Below are 26,432 nucleotides of genomic sequence, written 5' to 3' on the forward strand. Positions count from 1 at the left end.
GTCATATGTGTGTGTGTGTGTTGTGTGTGTGTGTGTGTGTGTGTGTAAACTTTTGTTTTTATTCTGCTGTTTTTTGTTTTTAAATCTATTATGGTAGGGAACATAGTTCAATTTTTAAATCTTTTAAAAATCGATTTTAGCTGGGAGACAAGTCAGTAAGTAAAGCAATTTTTCTTGCAAGCATAAAACGTGTGTTTGAACTCCAGAACTCACATAAAGAGAACAGTGTGGCAGCATGCCCTCCTAACCCTGGAGCAGGAGGTTGAGGCAGGTTTCCTTGGTGCTTTCTTGCCAATCTTTCTAGAATAGTGATGAACTCAAGGCCTGTGTGAGAACCTGTTTCACACTCACAGAAAGGAATAACACTCAAATGTCCCTCTTCACGCCCCCTCTGTGTCTGTGTGTGTGCGCATGTGAGTGCATGCGTGTGTGTGCATGTGCGTGTGTGTGTGTGTGCGCGTGTGTGTGTGTGGTGGGGTTGTAAAGTCATGTTATTTGGCATGACTGAGATTATTTTGGAGATTATGGATGCTGCTGTCACTCAAGCAAGCACTCTGTAGTCCTCCCATGGCTCTAATTGGTCTCTGTAGTGCTGTACGGCTGCTGTTTCTTCACTCACTTTCCCTCTGCTTGATGAGTCGATGGCAGTAATGGACTGATGCTACTGTGCTGCTATTTTTCTTTCTGTGCTCACACCCTTCACTTTGTGGGCTTGGGAGTTTTAATGTCAAGCGCATATGTATTACGGCTATTGTGACTCCACGGTACATGGACTTGCTGTTTTTATGTTTTGAATGTTGAGATAGCTTTTGTTGGATGGATGACCAACTCTGCATTCTTTGGGTCTTCATCTACATATAAAACAACTTTCCCAAATGCTTTGTTCCTACCTGATGTCTGTCCTTAGCTGTATTTCCCCAAAGTACTGCCCTTGAAAACAGCCTGCCAGTCCCTAGATTTGGCACCTGTCAAAACGAAGATTAGGCTACAGTGATTACACAATTATCGTAATTGGCCAACAGAGATTAGAAATTGGTTTATGATCTACAGTGCTAATTTTACTACTATAATTATAACCAATTTAGGAAGTTGTGCCTTACCTGTAAGATGATGATGACATTAAAAGGGGAAGTTGTTCAATGTATCACTAACGGAATACCAAATGCTACCAAGGAAAGACTGAAATGCTGTCTTCAATTAAAAACAAAAATGAAAACCAAAAATAAAATGTATTTTAACTGTGTCCTATATACTCCTTTGATTTACCTCTCACCCCTTTGTTTTCCCTTAGATGTTTTTGGCAGCCCTCTCCTTTGCCTATATAAGCAAGGCACTAGCTGGAGTCATTATGAAAAGTTCCATCACGCAAATAGAAAGGAGATTTGACATCCCATCTTCCTTTGCTGGTTTGATTGATGGAGCATTTGAAATTGGTAATGTTTATTTCTGTTTTACTAACCAGACTTATAGAGGAAAAATACAGTTCAGACATGTTCTATCCCATGTTTCTTAACCATGAATAACTCTGTCCTTCTTGTAAAATATAGCAATATCCGGAGTGTTTTTTGTTGTCCTATCTTGGGAAAATGGTGCCACTGATGTGTAGGAGTTGAAGTCAGTGATACCACTGAATACAGTACAAACTGATTGATAGCCACCTTGAAAAGAAGATTTGGGGAGAATGATTTTACACAAACCCATTGCTTTCACACTAACTCTTGTGAGACTTCACCTTCCCTTTCTCAAGAGAACCACACATGAAGAAAAGTTGGCAGAGTTAGAGCTCCTTTGATTTAAGGAGCACAGAACATCTCGGGACTAATGTGTTGGAATGGTGTTCTTTAACACTTGAGGGGGGTGGTTCTACAGCATGGAAGACGTTACTCTGTTGTCTTCTTCTTCGACACCAAGCTCCATGCAATTACCCAGAGGCATTCTTCTGTTATGAAGCAGCAGAAGGTTATGCCTCTGTGCCTCTCCTTTTATTAATTAAATATATTAATTTATTTTACACCCCAACCACAGTTTCTCCTTCATCTCCTCACATCCTGCCACCTCCTCTCTGTACCCCCCTCTCAAATCCATTCCTTCTCTACTTCTGTTCAGAAAGGGGCAATCCTCCCATGGATGTCAACAAAGCATGGAGTATCAAGTTGAGGTAGGACTAAGATCCTCCCCTCACATTAAGGTTTGTTAGCACAACCCAGTATGAGGAATAGGTTTCCAAAAGTCTGCCAGAGAGTCAGGGACAGGCCCTGCTCTGACTGCTAGGAGTCCCACAAGTGGACCAAGTTATATACTGTTGCACAGATGTAGAGGGTTCAGAGGGTCTCATGCAGAGGGCTTAGGTGAGTCCCATGCAGGCCCCTTAGCTGTCAGTCCAGTGTCTGTGAGCCCCTATGATCCCAGGTTAGTTGTCCATGTGGGATCTCTTGTGATGGCCTTGACCTCCTGGCTTGTATAATCCTTCCTCCCACCTGCAACAGATTCCCCAAGTTTGGCCTAGGGTTTGGCTGTGGATATCTGCTTTTGTCAGTTACTGGATGAAGGCTCTTTGATGACAATAGGTAGTCAACATTCTGATTACAGGAGATGGATAGTACAAACTACATATCTACTATTGCTAAGAGTCTTAACTGGGGTCATCCTTGTAGATTCATGGGAGTTTCCTTTGCACCAGGTTTCTACAAGGCCCCGAAATGCACCCCCATCAAGACAGCTCTTTCATGACTCTCCTCTCACTCATCACCAACCTGGTCCCTCATTTTCCCATCCCCACCGGTCCCCAGCTTACTCAGGTGATGTGTTTTATTGTCCTTTCCCAGACAAATCCACCCATTTCTCTTTGGTCCCTCCCTGTTATCCACCCTCTCTGGAGCTGTGGATTGTAGTCTAGTTACCCTTTCCTTTACGGCTAATATCCGCTTATCAGTGAATGCATTCCATGTTTGTCTGTCTGGGTCTAGGTTACCTTAATAAGGATTTTTTTTTCCTAAACCCATCCATTTACCTTCCAATTTCTCGATGCCATTGTTTTTAACAGCTGAGTGTTTTTTTTTTTAACTATTTAATTTTTTGAGGGAGCTAGACAACTATGTCTATTTCCTATAAATTTGATGGCCATTTAAAAAATCTTGACCTAGGACATATTTAACAGTGTTTTAAAAGTTATTACATGAAGGGACATCTATCTGTTTTTCCTTATGAATTCTGAAGTTTTGTGATGTAAAATATGTTTGAATAGTATGTATCTTTCAGTATTCCACTTGCCTGTCTCTTAGAAATCCTTGCATATGTGTGTTTCTACATACATACATACGTACATTTGTGAAGATGTTCTCAGAGGTTAGAAGGCAGGATGTTATATGCTGGAGCTGGAGTTACAGGCATTCATGAGCTATTCAACATGGTTACTGGGAACCAAACACAGGTCCTCTACAAGACAGCAAGTGCTCTCAGGCAGTCAGCCATATCTCCAGCCCCCACTTCAATGTCTCCATGGAAGCAGCTACAGTTTCACAATTAGAATGACATTGATTTTCAATTTTCTTTACACATGTTTCTTCACCTACAGGATTCTTGAATCTGTGATTCCAAAATATAATATTTATTTTTTTATTATATTTCTGACCATTAAGAACTGTATGAGCCCCCATACAAGGCAGCTCTGAGCCTTGAGAACTAAGGAATCATTGCTCTAAATGTTCAGTTTACAGGTTGTTGTTCTTAGCTGTGAGCACTGAAAGCCCAGTACTGGCAGGTGGCCTCACCCTGTAACCTCCTGGCATCAACACCCTTGGGTGGCTATGTAGGTCTCCTCTGTTGGCTGTTTCCTGTTCTATCTTCTCTTGTCTTTCATTTTATATAATTAAAATGTATACATTTTCTATTTTTATTCTTAGTTTGCCATTTTTGATCTTCTGAATCAATAATATTATACCTGTAAGGACACTGTTTTCCCAGTCTGTCCTCTTTCCAGTTAATTCTGTTTTACTTCATGCATTTTTTTTTTTTGCTGGTTCTTTTTTTGTAATTTTGTGTTGTATCTTTACTCATCAATCAACCTAACAAAGGGCTAAGTGTTTTCTCTGTTTATACTGTCTGGGTCCTTCCATTCTACCAGATACATCGACCATCAGCATTTGCTGTGATGAATCAAACTGACATAACTTGGTTTCATTATAGGGAATTTGCTGGTTATTATATTTGTGAGTTACTTTGGATCCAAACTACACAGACCAAAGTTGATTGGAATTGGTTGTTTCATCATGGGCCTTGGAAGTATTTTTACTGCCATGCCACATTTCTTCATGGAATAGTAAGTATGGGACACATGCGACTTTCCCACTGACTTGTAACGTGATGATGGGGTTTCATGTCTCTTTCCCTTTAGAGAAATGTAAAGGACTTCATGCATGTGCACAATGAAATATAAACACATGTACTCACATTTCCCACCAGCTCTTTCTGCATCCTCATACACCCTTCCCCTGTGTGTCTCCTTACTCATCTCCATGCTTCTTCTCATCCTCATTCTAAGCTTGGTTTTATAACCCTCTACGTTCAATTAGTACATGGTTATAATTAGTACATGGGCACAGGGCCTTCCACTGCAGCATGGTCTCATTAGTAATGGCCACAATATCAAAGTGGAATAATTCTCTCTTCCCCAGAAGCTCTCCATGGTTGCTCTCTCCCTGGTAACAGCTGGGGCCTGGAGGTCATTTAGCCAATCCATGAAGGAATTATAACTGGCTTGATCTTGTGCTGAGTAGAGACTGATTGCTCAGCCCAAAAAGGGACTAAAGAGAGAACAGTGGATGCTGGGATACCAGGATCCATTACACACACACACACACACACACACACACACACACACACACACACACACGTGTGCATGTGCACACACACACAATTATTTAATCTTTGTCACACGTGACATTCACATGTCACCATATTAACACCATATTCATACATTTGACCCTTTCTGATTTTCAGCATTTTACTCTTTCAACTTATTTGTCTATGTGTGGCCTCTTCATTATTCCCACACTCGACTTTCTGGTCTAGTACTGAAATATCCACATGTCTGTTGCCCCATCATTAGTCTACAATCCCTGTAATAATTCGTATGAAATATGCTTTAAATCTAGTCACTATTCCCATTGGGTGACTATTCCTCATATTTGGTGTTTACTTACCTGTTCACCATGTCCATATCTCCACGGAGCATTTCAAAGGCTTTTCCATCCATGTATCACAACCCGAGCTTTCCATTTTTTTTTTTTTGCCTGTTCCTGCTTATTTTCATATCTGTTTATTCAGCCATTGTACTTATGATTGCAAAGGAATTCAGGTCAAAGTCAGGGAATTAATCCTAAGACCCAGATTTACTGCAATACAGATAACCAGCATTTCCCAAGACCTTACTTATTTTACATTCTTTTGTCAAGGTGGACATCAATGTCCTTATCTTAGCTGAAGCCAATAATCTGGAAGTCTTGCCTTCAGTTTCAGTCCTGCTATTTTGTAAAGACTTATTTATTATTTTTATTTCATGTGTATAAGTGTTACGTGTCTGTGCATGTGTGTGCACCATACACACATGGGGCTTGTGGAAGACAGAAGGAGGCATTGGATCCTCTGGAACTGGAGTCTGCTGATGTGGGTGCTGGAAACCGGACTGGGATCCTTAGGAAGATCCATCTGTGTTCTTCACTGCTGACCCATCTCTTCAGCCCCTCCACTCTATTTTAACTCACATTCTGTGCAATAATACACTTCTAAAATACAAATATAACTTCCCCAATTTTGCTTTAAAAATTTTTTAGAACAGTTTTTTTAGAACAGATTTTCAAAATACAGATCCCAGTTTATCAGTAGAACAGCAAATAAAACACCTTCGGGTTATTGAGACCACCATGTATTGTTAGATAGACTTGAACAATATAAAACAGTTGCAGGGACAAATTCTGTCCTTCAATGCATCATTCCAAGCTATACAGATATTTGTAAGTGTGCATATAGATGGTAGTAGGTATACAAAATGCAATAATTACAAGTAACAATCAAAAATATTGAAAGCTCTCACCTGTGCATTAATCATATCTAAACTTGCATGTCAATCCATGTTCACTGACTATGTCCTTTCCTGTCCTAGACTCAATTTCCACTGTTCCCTCCAGTTGCCAAATGCTAAAAGTGCAATTCTCCACACGTGAAAATGCTTCACAGTCATATGAAGTGGATCTACAGCCCTGTGTACTGTCCTCTGGAGTCTGTCTCTTAAACTCTTTCTCATCACTAGTTTCATCTCACACATTCTATACACAGCAAAGTCTCCAAATATTCACCCTATTCCCAACCTTGAAGCAAAAGCTAATGATCTATTTTTCCTTCACGACAACTCGGACCTTGGACACTGAATTTACATGTTAGAGAGGATGAAAGTCCTTATGTACAAACACTGTGCATTTTGAGTCTAGGTTTAAAGTGGAGTAGAATGCTTGGCATGCACTGGGCTTTCCAGCATAGAGGTACAGGATGCATATGTATTTCCTGAATTCCAGCATATGCCCCTATTCTGACTCCATGCTCTTTGGTGCTATTACATAGTCCCTGGTCAAGTTGAAGTGAATTAATTTTACTAAAGTTTCAGAGTCAGACATTTAGCTCATGTGTGCATGTACATCCATAACAGAAAATTGCATGTCTTGATAGAAAAGGTTGATGGATTAGCATGTACTAAAGACTGATGTAAAAACGTGTTTCTCTAGCTTATTAAATATAATTCATGAGGAAGTTTATATTACTGTCATCTTTAAAGATAATTCAGAAACACTATTACACTCAGCAGTTTAAAAAACAAAATGGGGAATCCAGGATTTTTTCCATCATAGCCAAAGTATTCTCTGTCCTAGGCTGCATCAAAATGGTCATCCACCTTACTTGAGTGACACTAAGGAAATTACTTACTGGGTTCACCCCCATTTTAATATTACCAATCATTTATCCTAAAATTGAAGCTAGAAAGTTATCGGGGAGTTCTCTTTAACCTGGAGAAGAGAAATATATATATTTACATATATATACATATATATATATATATAATTAAAATGGAAATAGTTTCTTAAAAAAGTGGAAATAGTTGGTAAATAAAATGTTAACTCTAGTGGTGCCCCTATAGTTACAGGTACTCATCAGAGGATGACATCAACTCTCTAAGAAACTCCACATGGATATGTTTAGCAAATCAAACTACATCACTCACTGGAGCCTCACCTGAGATAGTGGGGAAAGGTAAGAATTAATAATAACAGTAGATACCATTGAAACCATATATCTATTTATCTAAATAGATAGATAGATATATGCACACATGCATATATATATTCTATACAAATTCCTATAATATATATATATATATATTCTATACAAATTCCTATAAAATATATCAGCATAAAAATTGACTAAAACCAAAAACCAATTGAATTGACCTGGATATACAGACATAATCAAAGTGTGAACATGTAATACAGAATGAGCCTTTAGAAGTGTCAGAGGAGTGACTAAGATCTGTTTTATTTGGAAATTGGGAAAGAACATTTGCAGCAAATAAAATCCTCAAGGATTGACTACGTAAATGTTTGTATTTAGAGAACACAGTTGAACCAGGAGGACTGTGGCTTTGAGGTAAACCTGAGCCATATAGTATGACCCTGTCTCAACAAACAACCCAAGCAAGAAACCATAAATATGGAAATAAGGGAGAAGTGGTTCATGACAACTGTAATTACTCCAATTGAAGATTTCTCAAAGTATTCTGATATGACATATATATGTATGTATGTATGCATATATATACATCTCACCCTCTCTATATAAGACTATATATATATTTATATATACATGCATACACACACACACAAATATATATATATCACTCTAGATCATTCTATATATTATATCAGATATGGAAAGATTAAAACTAAAATGAATGAGAAGTCAATTCTTTTTCATTATTTTGTATTGTTGAGATATGTAAATTCATCACTGCTTTAAGGAGTTATAATTGATGAGATGATTAAGGACTTATTTATAATGGTATCTAAGACATCTCTTGGTGACAGAAGGAAAAATCTGAAGTATTTTAGAATTATAAATATGATATTAGGGACTGAAAAGTTGGCTGAGCCATTAAGAGCATTGGTTCAATTCCCAGCAGCCACATGGCATCTTGCAATCCTATGCTAAGGGAAACAACATCTTCTTATGGTCTCTGAGGGCACTGAATAAATGTGGTGCACATACACATGCAGGCAAAATATACATATGTGTGTATGTATGTGTGTGTGTGTGTATAAAACATTATTAAAATCTTGACACAAAACACAACAAAGGGAAAATAAACAGGGAAATTGTCCTATCACAGTGTTAGGTATAAAAGTGATATAGACAAACCAGATACTTAATTCTTTATTATATATATATATATATATATATATATATATATATATATATAATTGTGTATGTCCAAAATATGGATCATGAATTATTATTAACATTACATGAGTTTCTTTGTGCAGAGAGATTTCAAATAATGCTGGCTTTCTGTATGTTTCTCATTATTTACTTTTTGTCTTTTTTGCATTTTAAAACATTGCAGATTGAGTAGGAATCAATTAAAATTTTAAAAAGAAAGCACAAGGGACTGCCATACCCCGGGAACAATTAATAGTCTGAATTTGTGGAGTTTCTGGTATTGGTACTGTAATCAATGTTTAAAATACATCACATATTTTGTCTACACAGACTGTGAAAAGGTATCCAAGTCACGCATGTGGATTTTTGTGTTGATGGCAAACATGCTTCGTGGGATAGGGGAAACACCAATAGTGCCCCTGGGAGTTTCCTTTATTGATGACTTTGCAACAGAAGGGCACTCTTCTGTGTATTTAGGTAATGTATAGAACATAAGACATTCACTCCTTAATTTCCCTAGGTCTAACTCTGAAATGGTAGCATACTACGTTAATTTTTTCAGTTCTTTTCTCTTCCTTTAAAAGAGCAGCCAACACTCTTCACCATTGAGCTATCTTTCCAGTTCCCTAAATAAATCCATAACCCTAAAACAGATTGGAGAAAAGCATTGTGTAGCATTAGATTTTAAAACCTCATGTATAAAGAAACAAATATAAGTTCAAGGTGGGCAAAATCCAAGTATGGAGACAGGAGGTGGGCAAATGTCTCTTCCCTGTCTAAGGATCTATTGTGGATGATAGGTACAGAAATTATTCTTTAAATACTGTGGCCTGAGATGGATTGACCATGGTGTGATGGAGGCCACAGCCATGAACATACAGGGGCACAAGCTATATTTGATGAAATTTACAAAAGGAAAAGGCACAAATTTGGATGAGCAAGGAAATGGCCTGAGTAGAAGAAACAGTGAACATGAACAAACATTTTTTGGGTGAGGGAAAAAAAATCACCATGTGTACTTGGACTCTGACTGAATGATTTGGAAATGTTTGCAGGTATTCTGAATACAGTAGCAATGATTGGTCCAATCATTGGCTTTCTCATGACATCTGTGTTTGCTCGGATGTATGTTGACATTGGATACGTAGACATGAGTAAGTAGAATCAATAAGTGGACCAGAAGAGTGTCTTTCAAATACCAGCCACCATGCTTCCAAGTAAATGTTTAACTTTTTCAATAGATCTTTGATTTTATGTTTTAGATATTGTAAGTGGAGAGGATACATTCATATTTTAAAATAAAGTTTACCCCCTTGCCTATGCCAAGATTCTTCTGCAAGTCAGTATAAAATAGAACATTTGGAACTATCGTATTTTAGGCAGCTAGATCAAAAGCAAACCGGTTAAACAGTCAAATCAGGTACACTTTTACTTGGTGGAAGATTGGGTTTAGAAACACAGGGATTACAGATTAAAGCTTCAGAAGATCCTGTGTGGTTGAGTTTTTTGTGAATGTTTGGAGGGCATTCAGCATCTCCATCATGTGTCTTTGCTCTCCCTGGTCCTGGCATAGGATTTGGCATATGGTCCCTTTCAATTAGAGGATGAAGGAATGCACACTATGTAATCCCTATAGCCATTCTCCTCTCTCAAAGCAAGCTTTCCTTCACAATTCAGAGAAACTGGCCAAAGTGTAGAAAATCTCTCAAAACCCTCCTTCCAGTAAATATTGATGGGGAATGCTCTTCTGTATCTATGTTTATCTTATTGGTTGATAAATAAAACACTGATTGGCCAGGCAGGATGATAGGTAGGACTAGGAAACAAGGAGGATTCTGGGAAGCATAGGCAGAGAGGAGTTGTCCTATGATCCCAGGAACTGATGTAACTGGGCAGAATCAGACAGGAAATTGCTGTCTTCTCTTCTCTGTGGAGATGCTGAGCCAGCCATTTAGCAGGTGAATAAATTACAGGTCTGGAAAGCCAAGACCACGTGGAAATACATGGATTAGTAATTATGGCTTAATAATTAAGTCAGAGCTAGCCAATAAGAAATGCTACTCACTGGCATCAGTTTCATAATTAATATAGTCTCATGTGCTTCTTTGGGGAAAGGCAGCTGCAGAACCGGACAGGAAAACCCACAATGAAATATCACATCTATCTTCTTCACATTTCTCATCTTTCCCCCTAAAAGTCAATAAAAACTTTATCTACCTTGAGCTCATATTTGATTTCTCCACCCTGCATCTTCAAGGTCTTGTCCCATGACCTTCCACTAGATTCCTCCCTGGCTATCTTTAATCCTCCACCTCAATTCTGTCTTTGTCACAAAATGCTCCCCACTCTATACAGTCTTTTACAAATGTGCTGTTTTCATGCCTTCAAACAACTTTGAAGATAGTTTTCTGTTTAACTTCCTCTTCATAGTCAAGATCTCGAAAAAGAAAAATCTGACTTTGGAAGATTTCTCACTTATCTCCCCATCCACTTCTCAGATGCAATCTGATTCCTCTGGCTCATGAGACAGAATCAACTAACATTTTTTTTTCACTTTTTCTATTTTTACATGTCTAAATAAACACCTAAACTTCAATCTAGGAAATGCTGTGTCCACAACCCATTCTTAAATCTTATATTGTTTCCCCTATTCCTTCTCTTTATGAATACCTTAACCTTAACTTTGTTATTCACTGAATCATCACATCATCTTCTTTCCTCTTGGCCTTACCTCAGGGCAAGCCATTCTAATATAAGAAAACTATATACAATACAATCAGTATAATAACTATATGCAATATATACAGGCAAAAAGTACATTAACAACGTCTAATCCATTAGCATTTTAAAAATTCAGAGGAAATATTCCATATATATTCTTTCTTGATGAGTCCAAAGTCTTGTACCTAATTTACTTTCTATCCCAATTTGCATTATCAAATTTCCTTTTAGTGTTTTTCAAACCTATTATACTTAACACATCTTTATTGAATTTCTTTACTGAGTTTGGTAAACAAAGAAGTCTATAACTATACTACCTAGTAGTCTTCCTCTCTCTCAGAAACCAGAGAAGGTAATAATATTAACTGAGTAAACAGGAAGTATGAGCAAGCGACTTCCAAAAAGATCAAGTAATGACAGATACAGCTTGCTGCCTGAACAGACACCCAAGGTTGCTTTACAATGTTGGGGCATCCATCTTTGGCCTACAGGCCTAGAATATCTAACAGTCATTTCTGTGAAGCAGGATAATCTGAAGGACTAGACTGCTTTGTCTTGGCAAGGTTTGCATCTACTCTTTTTGGTATCCTGTTTGTCCAATTTGCATAACATACTGTCAGAAATTGAGGCAAGGGCACTTTTTTTACCCAGTGGCTTATATTTGCCACAAACAAAGTAAATTCCACATGGAGTTTCTTTGATAGCCATCATGTTCTCTGACATAGATTTGTACTGTGAGGAGAAGACACGTCTCAATGTCATAACAAAAAGAGATTATGTTATTAATACATGTTAAATGCTATATCTATAGATCTCTGAAGTGTTTGAAGATGACCTGTCTTTCTAAATATCTTTTTGACGTTGTAAACATACCTAAGTTCGATTGTAATAGTTGACTACCAAACCATATTTCCTTGTTATTCCATATAGTTGATAATAATAATTTTCAAGGACTAGATATTTGTAATGAATTGTTAAATGAGCTATGTGGTGATATTTTGTTTGTGGTTTTATTAAAGCTTGCCTTAGGATTCAGAAAGCAAAGTCAGACAAAACTCATAGAATTCAGGCACACCTTTAAAATCGGCAGCCGGATGCTAGGAGGGAAATTTTTCCCTGTCTTTTTTTTGTAAAGCTACAGTGAATAAGCAGTATTTTAAGTCAATAACTGTAATAGGCCATTCTTTAAATAACAGAGAAGGCAAAGGTATTCATGCTGTAGAGAGTCCATTGGCTGAATTACTTTATTAATGACTCTCAAGTCTGTAAGTATTCTCTACTTTCCTGATTTCTTTTACTAACAAATACAGAAGAATTCCAAGTAGTAGATTCTTCAATATGTCCAGAACTTGTCTGTTCCTGAACCAGCAGTTCTAGAGTCTGTAACTTCTCTGAAGTCATAGGCCATTGCCCTACACTGACAGGATTGTCATTTAACCTCTTTAAGGGTAGGGCTTTTAGTCCCTCTATGAGTTTAAAATTTGTTTTATTCTGTTTGTGTACAGCCTGGATGTTTTATAACATTTTTCCCATAAACATAAGTTGGTTTATGGTTCATTTTTGATACTGGAGGGCTGTTAATCTGGTTATTCTATTGCTGCAACAGATCACAACCCCATAGATTTACTGCTATGTTAGCCACATATGGTCTCAGCCCTCCTCTTTGCTCTTTTGGCCATATACATTCAATCCATCTTGTCCTTTGTTTTTATCTGCGATAGTGTTCTAATTCCTAAGAACTGAGCATTTACATCATGAAGAGGCTAACTTTGATGCCAAGATTCTAGTGTGATAATGGCGATGTCTGTACCAGTATGACATTATTCATTTGCACTCTTAGTTTTGGTCTTTGGTAATTTATAGAAGTCTGCCAAAATATATGTTTTCTTTTTCCTCTATGAATTTTTGATTCATCCTATAAAGCTATTCTACCATTCAGAGCAACATGAGTTTTTACAATAAACACAGGATTTCCTAATTATTCTGGGGAGGATTGCCCTCCACAGTAACTTGGAGTGTCTGGACCAATTTTGACATGGGGCCCTTCAAGAGGCCTCCCACAGTGTTTCCCGATGGTAAAGTGTTGCCTTGTTTGTCTCTTGTCGATCTACATTTTTGTTCCAATACATAATCTATTTGGGTTATTCTCAGAAGAAGAATTATTTTTTAGGAATGTCTTATTTACAATTTCTTCTCAGATAGCCTATCCTACCACAATTAAAATATTTAATAGTTTGATGTTTCCTCATACCTTTGGAGATCACTTCCACCTAAGCCTCAATGTTATGTCAAAAGACTCAACAACTTTGACTTTGATCACTGCACATTCACTTTACTTATATCCAAGTGCTAACATATTTCATCTTTTTTCATCTTGCTGTGTCCACAATTTCTATGCCTCATGCTCAGACCCACATGGCAGTGTCATCTGTTAGGCCTCAACATTGGGTAGCATCTGTGAGTTGCCTAGGGAAACTGGGATTAATACTTTATTTAAGAATTTCACTAAGGGGCTCGAGATCCCTGATAGACAACTTTAAATATGGTTGTATCAACTGACTGAATATATCCCAATAATTTTTGAAAATCATTTAAAGCATGTAAGCTATCTTTCTTTTAAAGATAAAATAATATAATCTATCCTGTGTCAGAAAGACAAGCATTAATTAATTAAATTAAGTAGGAGAAATTGTCAGGTCCATAGAGGTGGCTCCATTCCATACCAACTTAAGGCCAAAGAATTAAAGACTATCCTTGCTCTTTCAAGGGTAAAGGCCTAAGATGGAAAGGTATAAGGTGTGGCTACTTAATGATGTTTGCCCTAAGGTGTGAATATCTACCTAGATCACAGAGTACATGATCTAAAGTTACTAGAACACCTGATTTTTGATGAAGAAGTAAAAATTGTATAATGAAAAAAGAAAAACCTCTTTAACAAATGGTGCTGGTATAACTGGATTTTAACATGCAGAAGATTGTAAATAGATTCATATGCATCATCATGCATAAAAGTAAAATCTAAGGACCTGAATATAAAACTAGTGTCATTGGACCTAATAGAACAGAATTTTGAAAGTAGACTGGAATACATTGGGACAGGAGACTACTTCCTAAATTTAATACTAGTAGCACAGACACTGAAAGCAGCAATCAATAAATGGGACCTCCTGAAACTGAAAACCTTCTGTAAGTCAAAGGACACTGTCAATAAGACAAAATGTCAGACTACAGAATGGGAAGAGACCTTCACCAACTCCACATTTGACAGAGGGTTGATCTCCAAAATTTACCAATTACTCAAGAAAGTAGACATCAAAATAAAAACTAACAAAACTGAAAAATAGGGTACAGAACTAAACAGAGAATTCTTACCAGAAGAATCTCAAATGGTCAAAAGACATTTAAGGAAGTACTCAACATCCTTAATCATCAGGGAAATGCAAATCAAAATGATTATGAGATACCATGCCTACTCTTGCTTTGGGTTGGGGTTTATAAGCATTTTGAGCAATAAACTTAAGGTGGTTTTCAGTATTCACTGGGATGTCCTCCCAACTCCTTCTGTCTCTAGCCTGTTTCTTTACTCAATCCATATTCCCCCTCTTAGTATGGACTAGGCAAGTCATCAGGTCCCAACAGATGTCTCTCAACACAGAGAACCCAAGGTATTGTATTAGAATTCTTGGGAATTAAACGGCTACAAATGAATTCAGATTCCTGCATCTCCATTCTTTCAGTAATGAGAGAAATAAATTTTACATGTTTTTGCCTCTGTGGTTAACTTTTGATGCATTAAAAGTAAGACTATTTTAATCCTTTTGTTTTCTGGTAGTTCTTTGGTAGTATAGAAAGCTTTTTTTCCTTGTAACTTTGTATATAACAACTTCACAACAAAAATGACACCACAGCTAGTGTGACCAAGAGTATTGCTTCTTGGTGTCTGTGCCAGTGTAGTGTAGTGCTGGTCATGTTGAATGAGTCTGGGGATATCTCCTCCTCATGAGTGCTTAGAAAGATTTTGAGAAGTAGTAGTTCAGTTTTTCTGAGAGCTAGAGTACTCCAGTGAAGTCTTCTGTCCCTGGGCTCTTTTCTTTTCCCTGTGCCTTTGCTCCAATGTTCTCCCTAGCCACACAAATGTTTATAGAGTTTCCATCGACTCAAGATCCTGCTTTTGCAGGTTGTATGTCTTTAGGTTCCTCATCTCTTAATGACATCAACTGTGGTGATTTGAAAGTAAATGGCTCCCATGAGCCCATTGGGAGTGGCACTGTTGGGAGTTGTGGCCTTGTTAGAGTAGGTGTAGCTTTGTTGGAGGAAGTACATCAGTAGGGGATGGGCCTTGAGATCTCAGAAACTCAAAAACAGGCCTAGTGGCTCACCATCATTTTTTCCTGCTGCCTGCTGGCCGGGATGTGGGACTCTTAGCTTCTCCAGCGCCATGTCTGCATGCATGCTGTAAGGCTCCCACCATTATGACAGTGACTAAATGTCAGAAGCTATTAGCCAGCCCCAATGATTTTTTTTTAAATAAGAGGTTATATGTTTGTGGTGTGTCTTTACAGCAATAAGCCCCTAACTAAGACATCAGCTGACTGACATTCATCATTCACAGGGGTGTCAGCCGATGACTAGCATTAACACATCACTCTACTTCACACTGCACAGAAGCACAATTGAAATAACATGGATAAATGGTGCCTCATGTTTGTAATACATCTTTTCTGGGTTCTTCTGAAACTCAGATTTTTCACTGCCTTACTTTCTCATCACATTTTTTTTTGTTGTCAATAGGGCTGCATATGCAGCAATTAGACATACCAGAACGGAGCCTTCCATTCCTTGGAAATATTAAGCTCTCTGGTGCTATCCAGTTCTCAGCAGATGGTACCAACATCTGTTTTCAGATGACAATTTGTTTTCATGCCCTGCCGTCCTGCCTTTGTTTTCAAGTCATCTTTGAGATCAGATACTTAACAAGAGCAAAACAGAAGCCAGGCGTTGGTGGCGCACACCTTAAATCCCAGCACTGAGGAGGCAGAGGCAGACAGATCTCTGTGAGTTTGAGGATAGCCTGGTCTACAGTGGGAGTTCCAGGACAGCCTCCAAAACCTCAGAGAAACTCTGTCTTGAAAAAAACAAACTAAACCAAACCAAATCAAACAAAGGAAAACAACAACAACAAGCCAACCAACCAACCAAACAAACAAACAAACAAAAAAGGGATTAAACACTTAATTCTCCAATTACAACTGAGTCTGCATTGTGACAAGCTGTAATACTTTGGCAGGTTCCTGGCAACAGAAGCTGTAAGATGTCATCAAATGGTTCTAAGTTGAAAAAATACTAAAAAGAGATTTTAAGATTGATGAAATATAGTTTGTTTTCTTCATATGTGGATGCCAGTAGTCATTATCAATATTGTCTTTTAGTATGATTTATGACTTCCCTGTTCTAATTATTAATTCCAGGAAATATCAGAATAACTCCCTTGGATGCTCGTTGGGTCGGTGCCTGGTGGCTCAGTTTCATTGTGTCTGGAATATTTTCCATTATTTCTTCTATACCCTTCTTTTTTCTACCCAAAATTCCAAATACATCACAGAGAGAAAGGAAAAATTCAGCATCTCTGAATGTACTCAAGACAGATGAAGGAAAGAATCACATGACTAATTTGGTGAAACAGGAGAAAAAAGCTGCTGTCGACATGACCGGTAAGGATTTCACCATCAATGTGAAGATGTTAATCCCACTGAAAGCTAAGAATATTTGAAAACAAAGTGTCCAAATTATCTATCTCACTTTCTTTTGCACTAAACTTTGCTTAACTCATTCTAAATTTCCTATTAAAATTAATATTTCCTGACTTTTCTATTGCTATGAATAGACACCATGTGGGAAGTGATAAAGACACTCACTCTTGTCTTCCCCTGGTCTCCCTGAGCACGGAGCAGAAAACAGTCATGCTAACCTTTGCACAGGTGTGTGTGTTTGTGTGTGTGTGTGTGTGTGTGTGTGTGTGTGTGTGTGTGTACTCATATAACACACAGGCACACACCAAATAAATAAAAGAAAACAATCACAGAAACAATTACATTTATTGTTTTTTTCTTTTTCGTTTACTTTGATTTTGAGATAGGGTTTCTATGTATAACATCCCTGGCTGTCCTGGAACTTTCTCTGTAGACCAGAGTGGCCTTGAACTCTCTGAGATCCACCTGCCTCTGCTTCCTGAATGCTGGGATAAAAGGCATGCACAAGAAGGTATATATTTCTTTCATGTGACTTTAAACAAAAAGGTATGTATTTCTTTCAAATGATCTCTCATCCATCCATCCATCCATCCATCCATCCACCGACCTACGTACCTATCTATTTGTAACATATAAAGTAAAAGACCCAGAGAATATTTGGGTTCAAAATTCAAGCTGAATATCAAAAAAAGCAAAGCAGTCCAATACTAGCTCTCACCTCTAGCTCAGGCTGAAAGGGCTGATCCACCCATGAACTTTTCACCAAGCCTCAAACTGCTGCCTTTCCTCAACATGGCTGGAGAATGAATGCCTCTATTGAGACCTTGCTTCTGTCTTATATACTTCCCTAATGTTGGGATAAAGGTGTGAGCTATAATTTTCTTTTTGACTGATTGATTCACTCTTGTGTAGATCTGGGTGACCTTGGAGATCTGGGTGACCTTGGATCACAGAGAACTGTCTATATCTTAGTCCTGAGTTCTAGCATTAATGGTGTGCACCACCACCTACTACTAGATTCTGGATACTCAGATTAAATGTGACTTGATACTGCCCATGATATGAGAATTATCACCATTTTCTTTTTTTAGCTATGAAAATTGGGAAATACTGGATAACCAAGTTTGATTGGTTTTCCAAGAGTAAGTTGTTAGAAAACAAAAATAATGGTATTGTTTTGTTGTTATTTTTTGGTAAAGAATTTAATTCATATTTTTGTGCATGCTAGGTAAGGGTTCTAAGCCCAAAGGTTTTGACACTTAGCACAGATATTAAAAAGAGCATGTTGCTGGGCACTGCTGGGACAGCTCAGTGACTTAGAGCACTTGCTGCTCTTGTAGAGGTCCCAAATTAGCTTCTCAGCGCCTTCATTCTGGTTCATAACTATCTGTAACTCTAGCTCAAGGGGCTCCAATGCCCTTTCATACATAAACATATATACATATGCATACATAAGCAAAATTGTTTTTTGTTCTTTAAAGTATATCAAGAAATTTTAAACCAGGCATAGTGACACATGGCTCAAACCCCAGCATACGGAAGGTATAGGTGAGTTTCTTAATGTTCCTGTGTTAATGTGGCCTGGTACTCATTGCTATCCTCTGCTTCATGTTATTTTTATTCTATGGTATGTGGTTTCAATGCTACCTTGTTTGTTGGGATAGTGCCTTACAGAAAAAGTTGCATTCTAGGGAACAAATTATCGGAACCCACATAGTAAATTTTTGGTTTACAGTTTTGAACATCAGTGTTCTTATTCCTGTGGTCACAGATTACTTAACTTTCTGTTTAGCAAATTGCTTCATTTACATAAAAATCACATTACGACATGCTGACAAATAGGAAACATCACACAAGAGATTCATATTTCAGGATATGTCCTGGAACACAATTCGAAACCAAAATTTTTTTGAATGGACAGTTGAATTGATTGAAAGGCATGAAAGACTAAAAATGTGAAGAACTGTCAAATATCCATTGGACAAAGCAAATCACAAAAGAGAAGAGACAAAAAATTAGTTTCAACAGAAAAAACTTACAACATACATGATATGAATATGGAAATTATTGAAGAAATACATTCACAAATTTGTTTAGAACAAGACTTAAGGACACTCCCTAACTTCCTGTTCTATGTATTTATAATTTTAAATCACACCTATGGTAACTAGATTGAGATGTAAGTAATGTTTTAATTGTATTACAATGTTTTCTTAAATCTTGTTACTTAAAGGTTTCCTATACTCTCTGAAAAGCATCCTTACCAACAAGCTATATGTCATATTCTTGGTGCTGACATTGCTACAAATCAGCAGCTTTATTGGCTCCTTTACTTACATCTTCAAGTTTGTAGAGCAACAGTTCAGCAAGTCGGCATCACAGGCCAACTTTGCATTAGGTAAGGCAGACTTTTCCCTGGTTTGTGTCATAGACGACATAGAAACTGGTGATATGACTGCTCCATGGTATAGTTAAGCAGAAGGTGTTTACTCTAGATGTGGGAGAGAACAGCCAGAGGCATCTGGCCGAGTCCAGAGAAGAGAGAGAAAGCCAGGTGACTGGACTTGGCCAGAGATATCTATGGAGAGGTGAAAAATGCCAGGGGATAGAGAATAAAGGGGGGAAAGGAGAGAAATGGGGAAATAGCACAAAGAGGAAGCAAGGAGAAGGACGGGGTAAGGTTATATCAAAAACAAGGAGCATGAGTAGCTTTGTGACGCAAGACCACTCTCCAGAAGTTTAGCGTAGGGGATGGGGTGAGAACGGCTAGAACTAACTAGCATGGACTTTGAATGTATAAGGGAAGGCTGTGATACTGGGGAACGTGGAGGCTAGTAAGACCTTGGTATGCTAATGAGCACCTCATGTAGCCAGTCATATATGTCCCTCAGTGATATGTCCCCCATATGTCTGTCAGTGATAAAGGAAATGACTCCTCTTCATAGAGGGGAGCCAGCACAAGTTTCTTCGGATTGCTCGCTTTTATCTATAGAAAACCTCCTATAATCCAGGCTGAGCCTATTTCTGGACATTTGGAAAGTCGTTTGGAGCATGGGGAATTACAGTTCCCTTTGGACCTGACAGGTAGTGCAGTGACGAAGGAAGCTGACCCCTGGACATCTGTATCCACATCCACCCCACCCATGCAGACACACATATATACACACTTTATAAAAAAATAATGAAATAATCACAAACTTCGCAAAAGATTTCAGATGGTGAAGTTTAAAAATATTGTCCTTATTGATTTCTAGGGTGGGGTATCCCTCATAAAATTCACCTTTACAAAGACAACATCTGACTTCTGTTACTAGTAAATGAGGAAGGAAGACTTTTTTTTTTTTTTTTAGTTTTCTACATAGGGCATGGTCTTCCCTCTCCATTCTGATCATTCATTTCTGTGTAAGAAACAACGAAGTTGAAGGGTTTATATAGATACACTGTATTTCATATGTAAAGACCACAGGTAAACCTTACATAATGACAACATTTTTCTTTCTTTTTTTTTTTATAGGAATTATAACTTTACCTACTATGGCACTTGGGATGTTTTTAGGAGGATATATCATTAAAAGATTCAGATTGACCCTGATTGGAATCGCCAAGTTTGCGTTATTCACCTCCTCAATATCCTATGTCTTTCTGCTATTAAATTTTCTTCTAATCTGTGAAAACAACCCATATGCTGGCCTGACCTTGACCTACGATGGGTTTGTATATTCCATTTTATCAACAAACTGTGTTGACTCCACTTGAAAGACTGTGTGTGAGAAAAATAGGGTTGAAAACAGGTTCCACTGTTTAGAAAACTAGTAAGAATTTAGTTTAAAAGTAAGTTAATAAGAATTAACAATTTTCAAATTCCTGAAACAATCATTTTTGAGATCTTACAAAATCAGTTTTTATTTCTCCTTTAAAGAAAGACAAGGTCGTGGTAATCATGACATTTTTAGAGTATTTGCAGTGTGTCATAGGTTCTTTTGTTCCCCTTGAACAGATGTATAGTTTATACAGCCAGCAATGCTTGCACATTGCCTCACTGTCTCTCTTGGCCTCGGGTTATGGTTTTAGACCCCAAAATTCTTGGTCTTCCCAGTGCATCTTGGTTAGGTTGTGAGTGTAGATTTAGGTAACTTTCATAGCCATGGTTGTACAAATTTTACCTAGCATTCATTTTAGCAGATACCTATATAAGAGACCGGTTTCTCATACCAAACTGGATTTTCATGTTCTATGAACTGCCAATATACTACTGTCCCCATTGGAATTAGACATCTGTATATTCCAAGCATAACCAAACCTATGTTTCCCCACTGTTACCACATTATGAAAAGTTTTCCTGGCACTTTAGCTGCCCTAAGAGCAGGACCTGGAGTCTCGTGTGTAGCTTATTATCTAACTTTATCAAGCAGCCTAAGTGGTCTCACACACCAGTAACACTCACAGATTTTTCATCAGTTCCTTCTTGGGTAGGAGTTTTCAGACTTGTTAACCTTTTTCTTCGTCTGTATTCCATTCCCTTACCCTAATCTTATTTCCCTCCCCTCTGCGCTGGCTTCCGCATTTTCTACCCTTTCCCCTTGATACCCTTTCTTCTTCCTCCCCCCTTTCCCTTCTGTATTGTATTTTTTCTTTCCTTCCTTCCTTCCCTCTGTCTTTCTCCCTCCATCTCTGTCTCTCTCTGAAATGTCTCTCGTCATATATCTCCAGAATGAACTCAGTGGACTCGCACATAGATGTACCACGTTCCTATTGCAATTCAGACTGCAGTTGTGATCAAAATCAATGGGAGCCCATCTGTGGAAAAAATGGAGTGACATACATTTCACCTTGTCTGGCAGGATGCAAATCTTCTAGTGCTGATAAGAACCTTAATGGTACAGTGAGTATCAGTATTTATTTCCTTGTGTATAACCACACTATAGATTTCACAGTTACTTATCAAATTGGTCTAGAGCTAAGCTCTCCATAGAAAGAAGAATAGGTTCCTATATGATCTTCTGTTGTGAAAGCTGGGAGATTAGCAAATCTCCACATGAAATCTTACTTGGAACACCATCAGATGTTTCTGTTCCTTGAATTCTAATATGAGATTAATTATTTTTCAGTTTTTCATTTTCAAAAGTGAGAACATTGCCTTTTTGGAACCTGGATATATATATATATATATATATATCTGGTTTCTGAAAGCACTTTTCTGACTCAAGTGTCTAATTCTCATCTGTGGGAATTACTTAAACCTCAGATACTAAGGAAGACTCTTAAATCAACAAAAAGACAAACCATACAATGTTTTGCAGACTTTCATGAATCTAACTCTGGGCTCTCTTCCCTTTTTACTCTCTAAGAAACAGTGCTGGCTTCAGACTTAACCTGATTGTCCGAGTTCCACCTGTCAGTTCTGAATTCCCTCCATGCTAGCATTTCTGCCCAGATAATCTAACATCCTTTGCACATATGTTTAGTGTATCCCATACCATCATATATTTTCTTTTCTTCAAAACATCCATTTCCTATGAACTATGAGTGACTCCCAAGTACTAAAATTATTTATGGTACTGCTAATCTATTCCATATCTTAGAAAGATGGGCAATTATGTCCTTTTACCCTTCTCCAACTCAAACATTGGTTACACAACCAGTTATGGTTTTATGTTTTTGAGACAGGATCTTGGTATCTGGCCAAGGGTTACCATTACACACAGGATCCTCTTTCCTCAACTTCTTAAGTGCTGGAATTACAGACATACACTGCCATATCTGGCATGATTTTTGCTTCCCACACCCTGAGGCTCAACTCATTTGCATAGGTAGCTCCCATTTCAGAGTTTGACCCTGAAAATGTCAAATGCCTTTAGTCTCTGGGCAACCCTTCCACAATACATGTGACTGACATGGAGCAAGAGGTTTTAAATAGAGTAAGTAAATGTAGCCCAGAACATAAAAATCAGAGAAAGACAACTATGGAGCAGGAATTACGAACAGTTTTAAACACTTTTCTTCAATTCTTACATAACTTTGACACTAGAAATGAATTATTAGGAGCAAATTAAATTTTCTTGTTCAAAAATAAATACAGAGAATATGTTGTCTTTCAGTTATTAAACAACTGTACTTTCAGAAGTTTTGAAACTGTAAACACTTTTTTCAAGAATGGAAGAAACCTTTTAAAGTATAGTGAAAAATATTTATAACATTTTCATGTTTCTCAAACACATTCTGTAACATTTCAAATCTGTCTTTTAGGTATTCTATGACTGCAGCTGTATCAGAGACTCCGGTTTCCAGACCACCAATCACTCAGCCCATTTGGGTGAATGCCAGAAAAACAAGTGCCAAAAAAAATATTACTTTTATATAACTTTTCAAGTTGTGAGTTCTTTCTTTGTTGCAATGGGAAGCACCTCTTTTATCATGATTGTGTTGAAGTGAGTATACTTTGTTATTTGTGTGTGTGTGTGTGTGTGTGTGTGTGTGTGCATTTCTATTTTTGTGCACATATGTTAGAGGTATATGTGTGTGTGTCAATTTATAGCTCAGATAATTATCTCTGGCATCTGTCCTCAAGTGCCTTTTACTTCTACCATGATGATCAGGTAAACTGCCTCTGACCTTTCATGATCTTGCTGGCCACCTCTCCTATCACAGTTGGGAACACAGGATGAGTTCTGGGGACCCAAACTCAGATGCTTACGTTTTTAAGGCAAGAGATTTACTGACTGGGCCTTCTGTTCCTGTCTGAGAATGGATTGTTATGGCATCTATATTAGTCATGTATGTTGGACTATAAATATGCTTAGTGATGTCTATGATCTTATATTTGAGACCTAAGCTCAGATATTGTCCTACTTTAACTACCTAAGAGCAGATGTTCTCATGATTATTTTATTAGTTCAATACTGTATGTAATAATAATGTTTCATATGCTTCTTTCATTACGAAATCTAGATTTCATGAACTCTCATCTTGCTGACACTTAAAATACAGAATTACTGGCAATTGCCCCAATCGCAAGAGTGTGTGTTTGATTTCACAAGAACTTTTGTGCTCAGTTCCATTATGTCCTAAGAATCACTTAGTGATCTTAATGAAAGAACACTTTTAACTGTAGAAGATGTCTTGAAGACTTCATTTACTTCTTTATTTTTGAGACAGAGTTTCACTATGTTTCCCTGCCTTGTTATACACCCTACTGCTCAAGTGATCTTCCTATCTGAGTTTCCATAATCCCCGGGATTGAGAAAGAGCAACCATGTCTTTGGAATAGGGCTCTTAAACCTCAATAACTGGTATCTGTTCTACAAAGATTAAGGATCAGTCACATATCAAGAAAGCTGGGGTTCAAAGTGATAATACATTTTGGATCCTAACAACACATCATGTGAAGACCTGTAATCACTTAGCAAACAAGGAAATGGAGGCAAGATAAGTTAAGCGGTTTCTTCCACTTGGCTGAATGACATACCTACTTAGCCCTCTGAATAAATAAGCATCAAGTAGTATAAGGCAATGGAAAACTCAATCATTGATTCAGTATTTTAGTAAAAATATTTAATCAGAAGTTACATTATACACACACATTGTTCCACGTAATTTCATTGTCCTCAATATGGATTAGATTTTACCAGATGTAGGAGTGTCACAAGCTCAATAAACACAGAGAGTTGGAATTATGGAAATGACTTTGTAGATATAAGAACATATTTCTTTTTCATAAACATGTTGTTTAAGATTTATTTTACATTTTACTTATGTATATTTGTGTTTCTGTGTGTAGATATCTTTGTGTGAATGAAGATGCCTGAAGAGGTCAGAAGAGGGTGTTGCATTCCTTGAAGCTAAAATTACAAGTGGTTGTGAGCTATGCAGTGTGGATGCTGGGAACTGAGAGCTGGTCTTCCTCAGGAAGAGCAAGGACTCTTAATTCTATGTCACTTCTTAAGCCCTGAATGAGTGTGTTACCGAGCATGGTGATAACATGTTCTCTACCTTTAATGTAACAATTTACACAGGAGAGTCCAGAATACACAACTTTCTCAAGTCTCCTGTCTATGTTAAGCAATTTGGGTACCACATTAGTAAACTTCTCTGTTAGCATCAATAACAGAAATAAGGAAGCAGAGTGTATGCTAAGACCTATGTCTAGATGTATGCATCAGGTCTTTTCCCAGAGCCTGGGCTGAATGGTCCATAGAAAAATCAATGTCTTTGTAGACATAATAAACCTTACTGCAGATATTCTCACAGCATTTTTACAACATAAAACATAAAAATGCAACCTAGTTTGGTTAGTCACATCTGAAATTTCAGTATTTTAAGAGGCTGAAGCAGGAGGGTTGCTGTGAGTTCAAGACCAGCCTGGGCTACAAAGTCTCAAAAATAATTTTTTTAATTAAGTAAAATGTTTACTGGACTCATAGCACAGTAAATCAGTGAATTCGAGTAATTATTATCATAGCGCTAGTTGTGTCTCCTAAAGATTGGGATGATACATTTATAACACATGTGTCATTCCTTTGGGGGTTTTCATCTAACAATAAAAAAAAAAATAACACCAACAAGCATTTCAAGGTTAAATTTGACTCAGCATTTTGAAGACATTTAAATGTTTCTTTGCTTTTGTCTTATTGCAGGACTGTCCAACCTGAATTGAAATCACTTGCAATGGGTTTCCATTCACTGGTTATCCGTGCACTAGGTATGGTAAATAATGTCAATTTTAGGTAATAAATATTCATGCTAAGCTTAAAAACTGAACATAAAAGTTCCTGTTTCAAGGAAACTTTAAAGATTTAAAAATAATTTCTATTTCTAGAATTTGAGTAGGCAACAGCAAAGTTGAAGCAAGAGCAAGGACTCTTCCTGTCTGTAGGATGTTAGCACAGGGATTGGAGTTCCTATAGAGTTCTTTCCATTGCACTGAGGGGTGCTTCTTTCGGGCAGGCAGAATGATGTTAACAAAACATTTCAAATGGCATATTCTAAAGGTCTTTGAAGTGTTTGAAGACGTTTATCTATCTAAACATATCTCTATATGATCTTGAAAGCATAGCTAGTATCTCTATAACTTTGTTATAAATGACCATTAACCTATATTTCTTGGTTATCCTAAATAGTTTAAAATAATAGCTTTCAAAATCTAGAATTTTACCTTACATTTTTAAATGAACTGCATAGGTGTAATACCTTAGACAAGAGTAGAAACACACACGCACGCATGCATGCACACACACACACACACACAGATACATACGTAAACTTTAAATTTTGCATCAATATACTATATTCTCCTTAGTGATAACAAACATCCATAAGCCATCAAATAACCAAAGATCACCCAAATCTCCCAACTCTTGGTAATGTTGGCACCATTTTCTCTAGACTATTTTCTGTTGTCTGGACACAAAGGCATTTTTTAAGGTCCCTGAGAAAAACTGATGGCCAAGTCTTGTGAAGATCAGAGGTAACCTGTCAAGTTTC

At 37.5% G+C, this 26,432-nt stretch overlaps 1 protein-coding gene across 1 annotated transcript in view; it reads left to right on the forward strand.

The window, feature by feature from the left end:
• LOC127213150 (solute carrier organic anion transporter family member 1B2) overlaps positions 1 to 26,432 on the forward strand; it is a 51,628-nt gene that overhangs the window by 16,899 nt on the left and 8,297 nt on the right. The window contains exons 3-13 of the mRNA XM_051173427.1: positions 1,292 to 1,433; positions 4,186 to 4,318; positions 7,187 to 7,299; positions 8,812 to 8,958; positions 9,537 to 9,635; positions 16,671 to 16,913; positions 19,186 to 19,350; positions 20,467 to 20,662; positions 21,663 to 21,834; positions 23,199 to 23,380; positions 25,586 to 25,650. Of these exons, the coding sequence (XP_051029384.1) occupies positions 1,292 to 1,433; positions 4,186 to 4,318; positions 7,187 to 7,299; positions 8,812 to 8,958; positions 9,537 to 9,635; positions 16,671 to 16,913; positions 19,186 to 19,350; positions 20,467 to 20,662; positions 21,663 to 21,834; positions 23,199 to 23,380; positions 25,586 to 25,650 (1,657 nt within the window). The remainder of the gene's footprint in view (positions 1 to 1,291; positions 1,434 to 4,185; positions 4,319 to 7,186; positions 7,300 to 8,811; positions 8,959 to 9,536; positions 9,636 to 16,670; positions 16,914 to 19,185; positions 19,351 to 20,466; positions 20,663 to 21,662; positions 21,835 to 23,198; positions 23,381 to 25,585; positions 25,651 to 26,432) is intronic.

The sequence above is a fragment of the Phodopus roborovskii genome, unplaced genomic scaffold (assembly GCF_943737965.1).
Source record: "Phodopus roborovskii unplaced genomic scaffold, PHOROB, whole genome shotgun sequence".
Lineage (NCBI taxonomy): Eukaryota > Metazoa > Chordata > Mammalia > Rodentia > Cricetidae > Phodopus > Phodopus roborovskii.